The sequence below is a fragment of the Temnothorax longispinosus genome, chromosome 11 (genome assembly GCF_030848805.1).
Source record: "Temnothorax longispinosus isolate EJ_2023e chromosome 11, Tlon_JGU_v1, whole genome shotgun sequence".
Lineage (NCBI taxonomy): Eukaryota > Metazoa > Arthropoda > Insecta > Hymenoptera > Formicidae > Temnothorax > Temnothorax longispinosus.
Genome location: NC_092368.1, coordinates 93,974 through 109,686, shown reverse-complemented (window position 1 = coordinate 109,686; position 15,713 = coordinate 93,974). Strand labels below are relative to the sequence as shown.

Below are 15,713 nucleotides of genomic sequence, written 5' to 3'. Positions count from 1 at the left end.
GGACGATTCGATTGCTGGCCCTTGATTCGATTAGACCGTTATCCATCACCGACGTTCTCATAAGGATTCCATCAGTCTTGCTCCTTTTTACGCGTGTATTATGGAAGCAGGAATTTCGCTTTTCCACGGGAGAATATCGAGGACCATACGGAGAGACGGTGATCGATACGCGCCCAATAATCAGGTCTTCCAAAAATCATCGGATTTTCGTCGAAGCTACTAACGAAATTGCAGGCCGGTTATCGATGAGCGAAGAGCGACCCCATCATAGCGGCGAATAAAAAAATTACAGATTGAAACGATCAGAGAGGAAATCCATGATGAAAGAAGTGGAACGAGCCGGGATCTACCCTAAATGATGAACGCTCTTTGATTTTTGTTACTTCGGCAAAGTGCCTGCGCATCCAATGCGTATTTATTCTGCCGTTTTATTTTATTCCCCGTGAAATAAAAATTAAAAATCGTATTTCGAACAAACAGCGCATCCTCTTGCACTCAACGCTTTGGGGCAGCGCACATCAATTGCGAGATTGCTGCATCGACCGACGCATTAGTGTGCTTAAACTTATCAGCTTTAAAAGTTGATTATAAACTTTAAATTACAAATATTATCGGGTTAAGATTATTCCTTTAATAGCACCATACTTATTTAGGTATGTTATACCGCGCGCGCATTCCATATTGTTATATTTGTTGTAATCTCGCGTTTTATATATAATACCGTTACTTAATAAATGTATAAATTTATATTTTACACGAACGTCTAAAATGCTAATTTTATAACTAATTCTAATAGAATCGTCCGATTTTTGTATCTATCGGATATTTATTTCTACGAAAAATAGCACACCGTTTCACTAAAATAAATTGCTCAATTACGTAAATGGAGTAATAAATATTTAGCGTCCATGTAAACGCCGCGTCAATATGTAAACAATTTACTAGTAATAAGGACGGTAACATAAAGATAATGAATAACGAATACATGCTAGTATTATCGGAGTAAGTGTATCGCAAACAGCGTATGGAAATCTCTATACACAGTTTTCATATTTCACGAATGAACGAATTGTATCTAGTGTCGACACCGACGAATTGGAAACTTGGATTTATTGGCCGTCAGAACCATCGTCACTTCGCGAGTAAAATTTAGGACGGTGCAGTTTTTCAGCGTACACGCATACATGCGTACGCAAACACGAGACTTGACGAAAAGAGCAAATTAATATTAGATCAGAAATTCAGAAACAATAATTGCGAAGGTTGGCGATGTGAACACTTGATTACCCGGGGAGACGATACCGCATATCGTATATACGTATATGACTAAATATTCATTCTTTGCGCAAAAATATTTGCCGAATAAATGTTCGTTAAATGCGACCACTCGAACAACGTCGAAAATATTTGTTTAACTTACGCAATTGTTTCCACGTGGTGCGCAACTGATACGATATACCGAAGCTTTATCCAGAAGTGAAGGGTGGTTGCAGGTCGGCAATTTATCATTTTATAACATGAGATCCATTTTAGCGATTTGACACGACCGTAGCTAGAGCTCTCATATTTTTATCGGTCATATTTTTAATTCCTTAAGGCAGAGAACACAGTTTTCATTAAAAATAAAAAATGTCAAGCTTTTTTATGTTTGTACACATTTATCTATATTTATATTTATATTATTATTAGAAAGCTTCAAAGCAGATCAGTTCTTACACATTAGTATTTCAAATTTAATTTAATTAAAATTTATAAAATATTTATCACGTAGAAAATTTCCTAAAAAATGCTTTTATTAGGAAATAATTTCCTAACAAATCATTGAAGGAAATGAAATTTTTATGTATAATATGCGCAATAATATCACACATACAATAATTAATTTAATTAATATTAAAAATTTTTTAAATAATTGATTAATTTGGTTTCTGATTAAATGTTAATAATTTGTGAGTATTTTCATCGACGCTTCGCTTCAATTTCACGTATATATTATATTATAAATTTTAATATATGGAATATTCTTAAAATATTTGATCAGATTTTACCAAGTACCTAATGGAATATGCTGACAAAGTCCGATGTAAGAATTTAGTACTTGGATGTGACGTAGCAGAACAATGCCGTCAAAGTTTACATCGCTTTTTTTTAGTGAAACCTTTATCTGTGATCATAAGAAGACTGGGTAGGGAAGTAATCGGCAACGAGTCCCTCCTAGCGGGGAAGCGGTATGACGTGGAGTGCGAGACCGCTGGTTCAAGGCCACCTGCGGTGATAACCTGGTACAAGGGTCGGAGAAGACAGCTGAAGCACACGACGGTAAGGAAGAAAAATAAGAAGTATAACAGCGGGTTGCGCGAATCCTCGACCTAGAAGTAGCTGCTCCTTATCCCTCTCCTGTGGCTTATACCATGGGTATATCCCGTATCTTTTGTCCCCCGGCACAAAAGCCGCTTTTTCCCGCTTTCTTCCGCGGCTCGTCACTTCCATTTTTGTTCCGGCGCTTTCGCGAAACACTGAAAGGTACCGCCGGACTCGCGCGCGCGGCTAATCCCAGAGGCGCGAACTTTCCCTCGCCTGCGATTCGCTTCGATTAATCAGGAGCGATCAGGACCTATTTGCTAATACGTTGTTTTAACGCGATTCGATTCGCACATAATTCCCATGGCGCTCAGAAGCATGTAATTAACGAGTAAGCTGCTTATTATCCTCCAGTCGGGTCCTCGTTAATTAATCGCCATCACTGACTCTAGGAGTTTAAAAAAGACCGGGTGCAAAGATAACGCGATAACGCATTGTCTGGCTCAATTTCGGTTGTTTCAAACTTTCATTTATAAAGCTTAGGGATTTTGCTCGGCTGTATTTTGCGACGTCGTATAGAAATACCCGTAACTAGTTCTCACGCGCTGAAAAATCTTTCGATTGAATCGGAAATCGCATTAATTACATTTTGATTAGTAACTTATTATTTTTACACGCAGCATTTTAGAAAATAAAATTCCAAGTCAGTGAGACAAACAGTCAATAGATAAAAATTCTATGCTGAGAGCCACGAGATGTGTTGTCCATCGTTCATAGTGATAGCTTGGACATCAGTAACCAGTAACCTTATCCACTGCACGCTTGTAAGAGGATATTTGTCCGGGATGTTTTATCGAAGAGAAATCTATTGTCTGAGTAAGAGCCCTCCGATATGCAAAATAGTTAAGGCAATCTCTCCTCGCCAAATTGCCACTTGTTCGCGCCAATTAGCTTCGCATTTATATCGAACGACAGTATTGATACTCAATAAATATCTGACGATGGAGGTATCTGACTCCTTCAGATAATACATCAAGATATATTTCAATGCGCCACGTCGTGAGATCGCCCGATCGAGTCAATTTTCCACCGATACTTTCGAGAATTACGTGCCGCTTTCGAGTGTGTTAAGAATGAGACGTTGAGCTGGCGCCGATGACGGCGCGAATGCGAGAAGGGATGCTGGGTTAAAAGGTCGAAACACCCCGGGGAACCGATAACTACACCCCTCAATAGCGAATCTTTCCCTTGGGAGAGATTCTCGCGAGACGAGCACAGTCATAAGACCCAGGAGGACTGGGATAAAGAAGGAAGACGTGAAGGCAAAAAAAAGGACAGAGAGGCAGAAACGAAGAAAAGCGAAGAAAGCGGAGAAGGAGGAAAGAAGAGAAAAGAAAGGATCGACTACCGAGGAACAAATAAAGAACTAGTACTCTGCCCAAACGGATTGGATTCACCCGAGCTCGGAGTCACATCCGATTGTGATAGCTGGTTGAAAGCGATGGTAGCGTCGACATTGGTGGAGGTAGTGATGGTGTTGTAGTGGCGGAGATCGGAGCTTTCGAGACGCGCCGATTGAATTAAGCAGCCACACCTGTCGACTCCAGATATTTTCATTGGCGGCATGCTAATTGCCAATTAAGCTATACCGATTCAGCCGATCCCGACCCGAACATCCACTTTATATTTACATCTCTCTTCTATAAGCGCCGCGCTGTCGAGACTACCGAAGAGCGGTATCTACTCGCCGCGTTTAGCTAAACTGCTAAACGAATAGCAGCGAGAAGCAAGTTGCGGAGAACACGCGAACGCTCTGAACGAGAAGCATTAATCTATCGTGCACGTTGCATGACAATCCCGCTATAAATATCAAAATAAATCTAGAACATTATCGCTCTACACAGCATGTAAAGAACTTTTTATTTTTAATCTATTTACTTATTTATTTTGATCATCTTAACGCTCTGGAGAAAGATGCAAAAATATGTATTTTGCAAGCGTTTCGACTTTGTTCGTATTATTAAAAGAATAACACACTTGAAAACATAATAGTATAGTTGTAAAAGTAAACGCGCTAATAATTGTTAATAATAATCATAGCGATAACTGAAATAACAAACTATCACGATAAAGAAGCTAAGAATTTGCGTAAGAGAATATTTAAATTTATATCGAGAATCGGAGAATAAGTCGACATCAGCGCTCGGAATACAAGTAAAATCATTCATTCCAATGGTATCCAATAAGATCCATGCTATTATAGATAAATTAGTTCTAAATTGACACAAGGACAAAAGAATGAAGCATAATATGATTCTCGTATCTAATATTCTTGTAATAATAAGTACGATTGCTGTATTAAAAAAAAAATTAGAATTGTTTATATGCAGTTTATCTTTCTTTCGAGGAGAAAATATTGATCTTTCAGGGAGTGGCATTAGAAACTTCCTCCGGCGCTGTAACTGCGAGTTGCATAATACTTGTCAAAATGTTACGATACTAAAAGCCCTTTCCACTAGACGCGGTCGTTACGAGAGCGGACGCACAGTGCGAAAATCCGCGTCCGGGCCGATGGGAATATTCGACATTATCCGATAATGTATATATCGTCAAGAGCACATTACTGCCTGGCTTCCTGGAGTGTCTGCTAAACTACATCCGAACGGAGCAGGGGCAAGGAACCCGGCCCGCAGGGAATCGCCATTTATTAATCACGGCGTAATGAATGAAACGCCAAATCGATGGAATAGATATGTCACGTGTAATTATGAAAATTAAATCTCCATGAATTGCTGTTTTAGCTTGGATCGTCGGTATATTAAGTATTAATTTTATTAATTGTGTATCAATTTGATAATTAGAATGGAATTTTCGGAGGTCCATATTTAATATCAGAGCATATTGCCGGTTGAATTTCCAAGTTACGGTATTATATATACGGTGTCGATTCTATTGACATATATCCTTTAGAATGTGAAACGTTGTAGGATATAGGTCGGTCTATTCATCTCAACTTATTTCATCTCGCTTATATCAAGACGTAATAAAAACATCTAGCATTTTATGCATATATTTTATTGAAAATGCTAGAAATGTGAGAACATTCTTGATATTTTAAAAATAGGATACCTGTTATGCAAAACTTCTTAATTATATAGTTGGAATTAATTACAAATTATATAAATAATTGAAATGAAATTCAATTTAGACAATTGATAGCAGAAATATGAATTAAAAGATGGCGGAATTCAAATTATTCTAAAGCGACAATTTAAAAGTCTCAGAGTTAAATAAAGTAAAGCGAATATATTCACGCAAATTACATTTTTGAATTTAATTTTTATTACTGCATTTTTTTGTTCTTATTGTATTCAAGAATATCTTACAGATATTATACGTGAATAATAATTGTTCGATTTTCTTGATGCGCGAATACGTTCCAAAGTTCGTCGTACTCGCGTTTAGACTCGAATGGGAGTACCTCGGTCACGTCGAACGTTCTATAGAACTTTACTAGCCAATGCCAGGACGGCTCGAATCGTGATAGTTAGTTACGCACGGCCCTAGGGGGCCTGGCATTATCGATAATCTGGAATCAGAGCTGTAACTTCCGCGCGTTGGCTCGCGTACACGCCAACGCGCCGCACTTTGGAGTCGGCGTTGTCTCCGGCGCCGTTGACGTACGGCCCTAATTAATTTCACGTAGTTCATTAACGAACCCCGGCCGCAATGCTTAACGACGTTTTGGCGTCTCCGCATATCGGGAGCTCCGAAGCGTATTCCCAGAGCGGGCGAAAACTCCGTTATACTCGCTGATTAGCGGTGCAAACGATTGCTGCGTGCATCACGTACGTTTCAAATTAGATACGACAACAGTTGCCAGTTGCAACAACAGTAATGTAAGAAATGGATCTAGACAATCTGTTTTATATTTTATTTTTTGTAAAATATGACAGTCACATATACGAGTACATAAATTAGTAAATAAAATTTTTATAAGATAAGCTTATTGTCTATTCCCTCAAGGTTTAAATGAAATTTTTATATTTATACATAAAAAGTATTATGTGCATGTATAAATTTCTGTCATTGAATTAGATCGATTCATATCATCTATTTAAAAAATTAATAAATTACAATCTGAGACAAACAAAGACAAAGAAAAGTATTAGAATTCAATGATAAAGTATTGTTATACTTAAATATCTAGAAATTTGGAAATCTTAATGAATGATACAGTTGATGTCTCTTCTATGATTTTCTTTATTTAGACAAGTTTATTGTGTGTCTGTATGTAGTAATTAGCTGTTATCAAGCATTGATAAGATGAAACGCGATGTATACTACGATAAATAATTATATCGCTTCGGCAAAATTGATCATATCTGATTGAACAATCCAGCAAAATTGATTGTATCAGACAAAATTGAGTATACATTATTAAATAATCGATTGTCTTTCGGCAAAAATTTTGGCACGTTCATAAACACATCGTTAAAATTGCCCCAATATACTATTTTATTGTTTTTTTTTTTTTTTATTGTATACAGAGATACACATTTACAAACTTGTGGCAATAATTGAGCTTTCGACACTTTATATTGATATAACTTAAAAATCATCTGACAACAGCGCGCGGTTCTCATGCTCTTATCTATTATTCTATCACAGGTATTGTACCCTTGTCCCGGTTTTTCGATTATCTCCTTCTATACACGTAGCGAACAGCTCTTGCTTTTCCTCGGTAAATGAAAAATAAGCGAAATCCCTGATCGGAATTTGCGCTGCTTAGGAAAGATTCTCGCCACGTCGGCAGGTCTCGGAGCTTTTCCGAGCGTCTGAAAACCGGCGAGGACGAATTCCCGACAGATGTTACCACGGTTGCTTACGGCCCGCCCCTGCGGAACCTAATATAACCGAAATTAACCATGGCGAGCGGCGCGTCGAATCAGATTTTTCTCGTCCTTTTTTCCCCGTTCCGCTTTCCCTCGCCATCTTGCGCCACGGAATTATACCGTACGAGAACGTTTCGAAATGTTCCCTCTCACCGCGAGATTATTATTTTTTAAAAATCATACTTGTCCATCTCTCTTTCTCTCTAATAATATCTTTATTTTTCCCGACGGATACGAAACGGAGAGCGCAGCTCAAGTTCCGCGTATTGCACCCGACCTTTAATCCCTTCGTTGCTAGCGTCCATTCTAATGGAATATACATTCAGCTTTTTTTAATTTATTTATTTATAATGTGTATTTTCGAAAAAGGAAATAACATTTGATTCCCATAGTGTTTTGTACTTTCAGCCGTAACTCCGCGTACATGGATTTGTAACTTATATTATTACGTTACATATATTCATAAATATATGAGTCACGGAAGCGCAAGCTTTCTTGAAATACAGCTCACACTTCGCTCGCTCCTATAATATTCTATATTTTTTAAATACAGTCTACATCTTTCCTCTCGCGTGATGTTCTGGTCCAAATTTTCAATGCGCACATGACCTCTGCCACTAAAATTTCTCTCATCTTTCGTCACCTGTGGATTTGGAAGCGTGTGAGTGGATCCATAAATAGTACTGATATGTGTCAGTATCATCGGAGATATCACATAAATATATAAATTTTTAATAGAAGTCAAAGAATAAAATCGTAAAAGGAATATCTACTTTTTTCTTCTCGTTTCTCTTTTATTTATGTTTTTTCCCACTGCACGCGCATTCCGCCGGTTTTGGCACTCATATGTTCCTCCATCAGATGTATTCTTACACGCTTAAAGTCATGTATTTAGAAAAAAATCTGGTAAGATTATTTCTGAATATGATCTTGAAATTATATAATAAATAAAATATATTTTCTTTTATTTTACATTTTGTTTTATATTTTATTTATTAGGAAATTTTGAAGATAAATTTAACATTTTCTTTACTTTTTTTCATATATTCAATTTGTCATTCAAAACGAAAGAAAGGCCTACCATGTAATTAGGGTCCGAATTATTGAAATAAAACGAATGAAGATTAGAGGCTGTTACGCAGGATATATATTTTTATTATTAATAATTATTAATAATATAACTGTAATATAATATATATCGCAGCGTGATGTATATAACATCGTTAAGAGTTGAGACATGGAGCGCAGCTAAGACATAAAAATAGACAATATATAGAGATATGTAAGGCAAAGAGAAGATAAAGTATAATCAGTATTTATCGACATTCTCGGCGGTATTACGTATTCATAGAGTTACGAAATTTGGCTTATATAGTAGTTATGTGATTAGCATAATGATTAAAGCGCGAAGTGACTGACAATTAGAAGGCAGGATTCGCGATTTCCTCCTGTGTTGGGTTTTGTGAAACCTAACTGTTGTAAACTTGAGTAGGTTAACGCAAGTAACAAAGATTCTGGAGACAAGTTTGATAAGAGCGAGGCAACGAATTGAATGCAAATGTACATATTTAGACTCTCTAAGTAGGAAATTTAATATTAGCATAGACATATTCATCAAGTAACGGCTGTAGCAATAAATTAGTCGTAGCAATAGCAAATAATTTTTTAAATTCTGTCTAGAAATAAATTTTAGAAATACATTTTTAATAGTTATTGAAGTAGCTACTTTTTAAGTTGTTACTTCTGGTATAATACTAAATCAATTATTTTCTCAAAGATTTACATATATCTATTATTATATCTTATATATTAACATATATTAACAAATATTTTATTTTGAATTATAAAATTAAAAATAGTACATATAATCATGTTAAAATATATAATTATTTGCTGTTTCTAGCATTAATGAGTTAAATTTATCAAAATATTAATCCATTTATGTCGTTGATCGAAGCGCTTCATCTGTGTCGGCGCACTCGCTTCCACGTCACGCGTCGGTCGTCGTGCGAGATTTGAATGACTTTTCGTCGTGAGAGATTGCGAGCTACGAAACGCGTTTTCAAGAGATCGAAGCTCGACTCAGCCGACATACCTAGTTCCTTAACAGAATATAGCAGTTGGCAACTAGGACTTTCGTCTGAGCGAAAGCGCACACACTTATACTACTGACGCGCGTGCTAATTCACTTCTACGTCATCTTCCTCGATGAACTTTCCCATATACGTGCTCCGATTTCAATCATTTCAATTCGTTGTTTGTATTGACTTGCATGGGCAAATAAAAAGTTTTGCAAAGAGAATCAGAATGCAAAGAGAATTATACGAGATATGCAATAGTAAATAGCCGGTTAAAGAATATCTTTGAATAATCTCAAATTCTCTTTATCTTTTATATTATTTAATAATTAAATAAAATTAAAAATGTTTTAATCTTATTTAATTAAAGATTTTATTGTTTAACATATGTATAACATGTAATATTCCAATTAAATCGTATTATTTCGTTAATTCATCTATTTACAAGCTTAAAAGATTTATAAACACATGTCGCCGCTGTTTCCGCGCGATTTACTATACATAGCGAGCAAATCGGCATGATAGATAAAAACGATAATTTTACTGAATTTTTTGGATGGTTCGCAGGAGGAAAGATCCGAGAATCGAACCGTCAGCACGGTAGAGTTCGAGCCGGGTGTGGAGGATGATGGGAAATCTATCACCTGCCGAGCAGAGAATCCAAACGTGACCGGACTCTTCGTCGAGAAGTCCTGGAAGATCGACGTCGTATGTGAGTACACATTACATTTTTCCTTAACGTTCCAATTTCTCGCGGAACCGTAAACTCGCTCACGACCGACAGATCGCGAAACTGATCGCGGTAAATCGAATACGACACCATGACGAATGGTACTTTACAGCGTTTGTCGCTCTCTCTTTCTCGCCTTCTCTTTCTATCTCTCCGTTTTCTTTCGACTCGTTCCATTGTCGTATATCGTCGCACGCATGTGTCGTAAAAAAAGAAAATGAAGAAATTGCCCGACAACCACTCGACATTCTCGATCTCATCTTCATTCGACCGATTTTATGAACCTCTTCATTCTGCGCACCAAAACGCACCTTCTCCATCTCCCGTGTTCACGTATCATTTACTTTTCGCGTCCCATATGCTGCTCCCCTTTTTTACAACCGCTAATAAAAAGATCTTCCCATTTCTTATAAATTGCTGCTGCATGTCGAAAATTCGGCGTTGCCGTTCACCTTCATCGGAGTCTCTCGATCCCGATTGTCATGTTAATTAATATAAACCTATTCATAATTTCTGTTACATTTTATGTTTCCATATTTCCGTTTACTAACAACCAAGTAGCTTTTTCACTTCTATTAGACTTTTCCTTCCATTATCCAATGCAATCTCTCCTTTTATACACAACAAGCAATTTTATAGACACTGTAAGATCTCGATATCCTTAGTTTCTTAGATCGCAATTCTTTAGACCTTAAAAGTATTAAACGCGTCGTCTTTCGTCCCGAGCGATAATTACGTTCAAAGGCCCCGTTTTTTTTTTCCAGCATCGAACGGTCTCATCTCGTTTTTACGCGATGCTCTCTCTTCTCTTCTTTTTCTCTCTTTCTCTCTCTTTTTTACTGCCCCCTCTCTCTCTCTCTCTCTCTCTCTCTCTATCTATCTTGTTTATTGCAAACGGTTATAAGCGCGATGTAGGAATATTATTATATATACGTTGCGCGCGTAACACGCGTCCAGTTAGCCGGGCGCCCGTGAAATTTATCACGTAACTACGCTCATCCGGCCTCGTAAACTTTATGTTCGACTTAGCGTGTCGAGAGTTACGGCACGCTCAGTGCATATTAAAACGATGGGTGACAACACAGCTGGAAGATTACGGGAGAAGGGGAACCAAATATCTCGTTCCATGTTCCATCCAGCAGCGTCCTTTCTCTAAATGAGTCGCGGTCAGAGTTATCGTCCTGGAAATCTTTAACGCGAATGTCCACGTGTTTTATATTTGTCGGCACCGGATAATGATTGCGCGTTGGACGGTAGCTGGCAAATTCTACCTCGCGCAGCATCATTTCCTCGCGAGATTATTGTACGGCGCCGTGTAAAATTCATCTGTCTCACTTGCACGGTATAATACTTGGACAATAATTATAAACTTCGTAAAAGCTGCGTCAGAAAAAATAATAATAATGACGCTGTCACATGGGCATAAAAGCAAATTTTACACACATGAACACAGAAACTCGGGGGTTCTTTTAGGTCGCAGATAAATCATCCTGCTGATACTCGCGATAAGATGGTTAAGGCGCCGGTCGTGGGTGACTCGTAATCTCGAAAGTTTTCCTGCGCAACTGTCATCCGTGTCGGTATCTTTAATCTATCGCCAATGAAATCTCTCTCGCAGCACCTAATATTGCCGTCAATTAAGTAATAGCGTTCTAATGAAATTATGACAGTCGATTTATTGTGAAAATTAGTAAAGAAAACATAAAGAATTTCATGCAACAATAGGTAATCTAATTCATTTTTTTGAAACATTTTAGAAAATTAATCGATATTTAATTATCTTAATGAAGTTTCATTATTTGAGCCTTAATATCATTATAATTATTAATCTAAATTTCAAATTCTCAGTCTTTTACGCTCACTTTTTCTCTCTTTTGAAAAGTGGGTTAGTATCGGTGCAATAAATCAAATGCTCTTTAAAAGAACGGTTAGAGCATTGCGACATAAATTTATATCCACGAACGTTGACGCAAAGGTAATCTTTGATAGAATAGAGACCACTCTTACGATGTTGCGAGGCGCCGTATATTATCGTATGTTTATTTTAATTATATAATATGTATAAATAACGGGAAAAAGTGCGATGCAAGCGGAAGACTCGCGTGCCGCCTCAGGTATTTTTTTCAATTTTGCGGAGGTGCGCGCTTATTACTTCGGCAGCGATAAATTTTTCGATTCTATACGGTTTATCGTTCGTTCTTATCTGTCCGGTTGCGTCCGTTGCACCTGCACGTCGGGCAGAAATATAGCGACCGAGTAACGGGCGACCAGGAAATACATAAAGAGCATGGACGAGTATTCGCGTAACGGGAAAAACTGCAGAATACGGGAAATGGTGTCATGTCACGTATTCGATTACGGTGACCGTTTCTACGAAGTCCGGACTTGAAATTACACCATCTCAGAGAGACGGTCCGGCCTGGCGCGGTCGATCCCTCGTCTTCGTCGTCACTGTCGCTTCCGACAGATAACGGCGAAAGAAGATTGAACTTCCGGTAATTTTTTCCAATCTTGTTCTAATATTAACGAACCTTGCCACAACTTGTAAAAAAAAAACAAGCTAACGAAAGAGTAAATCAGCAGCGCGGTTCGGAGGGACGGTATAACTCTAAACCCGCGCGAGTGATAAAATTCCACGAAAATTGAAATATATACGAAAGTAAACTTACGAAAAAACGGATTGGAGGGGTGCGCTATGGTTAAACTAATGTGCACAATAAATGCCAGATACGACGAGCAAATAAAGACTTGATTGCTGGCAGCTATCCGTAGAGTCGCGGGAGAACATCTACGAGTTACCGTAGGAACGGCGCGAGATATTATTGAGAGTCTCACGAGCAGGAAAAATATCGGAGCTAATGGAGGGAGAAGTTGAAGATTATGCCTCGCGGACGTAGCTTCGCTGGCAGAAATCGAGGTGTGTGTGTGTGTGTGTGTGTGTGACGCGCACGCGAGTCCGGTAATGAAAACAGCGATTTACGATGCTTTTATCGCTTATATTTACCATAATATATATATTTCACGACAAAGTATTCGAATGAACGAAGCATATCATAACATTAGTCTATCCCTTTATTCCGTTTTATCTTCTCTTTTACGCTAATATCAATGTCAATTTTAATATCTAAAAATTGTATTGATAAAACTATTAGAGAAAGAGAGACTGATATAGAAAATACGTATAGGCAATCTTGAAATATTCTTTGTCAATGTGTACAACATAGAAATGTTTGAATATTTTGCTGTTGCAGATCCGCCGATAGTATCGTTAAACCTCGGATCGACCTTAAGCCCAGAGGACATTAAAGAAGGGGATGACGTATACTTCGAGTGCCACATTAGAGCCAATCCTTCTTGGTCCAAGCTCGTCTGGATACATGACGTAAGAATTCTTAAATATATCCTTGTATACCGCTTTTTTATGATATCGCGATAGTTCCGAAAATACGACACCACGTAAATTTTACGCAGTACCCACGTATAGGAAGACTTTTATGGTGGGTTTCGTCGATACGCGTGACACTTTCGTCCCGCTTCGTACACCGAACACGGAGTAGAACTTTAAATCTTTTATTTACATAATATATGAGCTATCACGTAACGATATTGAAGAGAAGCCTCCGACACGACGTCACGTCGATACCTATCGCGATAGGCCTATTTTTGTTACAAAGATTTCTATCGTGAATTTTATCATCTATAATTCTATATCTTCAAATCCGTGGCAAATAGATGCAATATAAACAATTTTATAAATGACGGGTCAACACTTTGATTTTATATTCTTATTACGGCATCAATAATGACAATAATTTACTTAAACTATCCCGACGTTCTCCATGCGATAGTTACTACCTCCTCTGACAGTTATAAACGCGTACATTTTGCGATCGAATACAATTTTAAATGAGGTGTCACTTCTAAAGCTGCGTCGAAAAGCTATATCGAGCCAGATTGAATGCCATACATGATTTATCTCACATTCGTGACGTCGTCGCATCTCGGGTAATAAAAGACGCGCGCAACGAGCATAAAACGGGTATCAAAGCGTAACCAACGTTAGTCAGTCCCAGCTCATACGAGAGATAGTTGCCTCGGGAGACCGCCTGCCTGCTTATTCTAGGCAGCGCTACTTGAATTTCGAAACGCAGCCGCCGCTTCCACTCCGCTACCGCTGCCGTTGCGCATTGTGTATACACCTACAGGCGCGGCAATTGCAGCGGAGACGGAAGTTAAAGGAACGCTCCCAAGGCGTACTCGAGACTATCAGCGACAAACTTTGGCCTGTGTATCGGTGGCAGCCACGGAAGCACAACCTCCTGAATTCTAATCGTCCCGATCACCGGCTGCAACCCCAGAATCGCACGGTGCACGTGGCACGCGATCACAAATAGCTGTGCATTAATTTTTGTCGTCTCTCGATGATCCCCGCAAGTCTGCGAGGATCTAACGACACGCGAGCGACATTCGCGAGATACACATATAACTTGTGGTTCACATATAATACACATATAACTTAATAAAGCTCAATCTCTCTGCGGATGTAGTTTAAATTATAAAATCACGCGATTACGAATGGATACGAGTTAATTTCCAACATTGGGATCGTCGATAACTTGTTCTGTAATTTTCTCTGGATAAAAACAACCTTTCTGGATAAGAGAGAGAACAACCGTTTAAGCACAAATTTTATGAGACTCATACTATTTCGTTGCATGTTGATGAAAACAATAGAAGTTTAATAAAATTCAATTTGCAGATGTAGTTCAAATTACGGCATGACACGATTATAAATGATCGCGCGTTACTTTTATCGAGCTTATCCGATAACTCGCGCAACTCCGTCGTGTGTAATATAATATGGCAAGAAGACAGCGTGACAGGGATCTTTCAATCACTCAAATAATTCCATAAACTTTATGACTAATAACTAATCTTATACACAGTCAATATATTTCTGAAATATATACATCGTGCTTTCAACTATCGCAATATCTCACAATCTTCTTCCTTCTTGCTCATTTTAAAGCATTCGACAGAAAATGTTTAATGAACGTTTCTTAAAACTCATAATTTAATAAGTTCATAATTTTACAAGCTTAAGTGGAAGATCCGCTGCGTTCCCGAGCTTTTAAAGGCGGCATTCACCCTTTCCCTTCTCCCCCGCCCCCTTTCAACCCCCTCGGATCTTAATGCATTAATCCAACGGCCATAACACCAGGCGGAAGATTGCGGTACACACGTATATTTACGCCATAATTATATTACCATCGGCTACGCTAGCCAGGAATCCCGCAGGAACGCGCGGCGCGGTGCGGTGCATTAGCTTTCCTCCGGTCTTTTCCGGGATCAGCCTAGGGCCTCATATCCCTGCCATGTTCCGTCGTTCACTTTAACCCGGCTCATCCTCTTCTCTCTCCTCGCTCTCGCCCTCTTTTCGTTTCGTCGCACGGCGATCTTTCGCTGGATATACGTCGCGAAGGGCTGCAGGAAACGGGCTAACGGTGGGCGGTGAGCAGCTGCTACCGCGTAAGAGATTTCCCTCGAAATTGCATCTTAAAAATATGATCCGACTTCATTCCGGAGGGAGAGCGCCCGACTATCGCACCGACTATGTCACCTCCTCCTCCGCTACCCTTCTTACCTCTTACCTACGTTCTCCGCCCGCGACTTCTTCCTCTTGCTTGCGGATCGTCTTCTAGTCGCGCG

At 38.6% G+C, this 15,713-nt stretch overlaps 1 protein-coding gene across 4 annotated transcripts in view; it reads left to right on the top strand.

Annotated features, from left to right (window-relative positions):
• Nucleotides 1–15,713, top strand: part of LOC139821681 (kin of IRRE-like protein 1) — a 347,436-nt gene that overhangs the window by 297,607 nt on the left and 34,116 nt on the right. For all 4 annotated transcript variants that reach the window (XM_071792913.1, XM_071792912.1, XM_071792915.1 and 1 more), the window contains 3 exons: nt 2,153–2,319; nt 9,842–9,986; nt 13,256–13,386. In XM_071792913.1, coding sequence (XP_071649014.1) covers nt 2,153–2,319; nt 9,842–9,986; nt 13,256–13,386 — 443 coding nt within the window. The remainder of the gene's footprint in view (nt 1–2,152; nt 2,320–9,841; nt 9,987–13,255; nt 13,387–15,713) is intronic.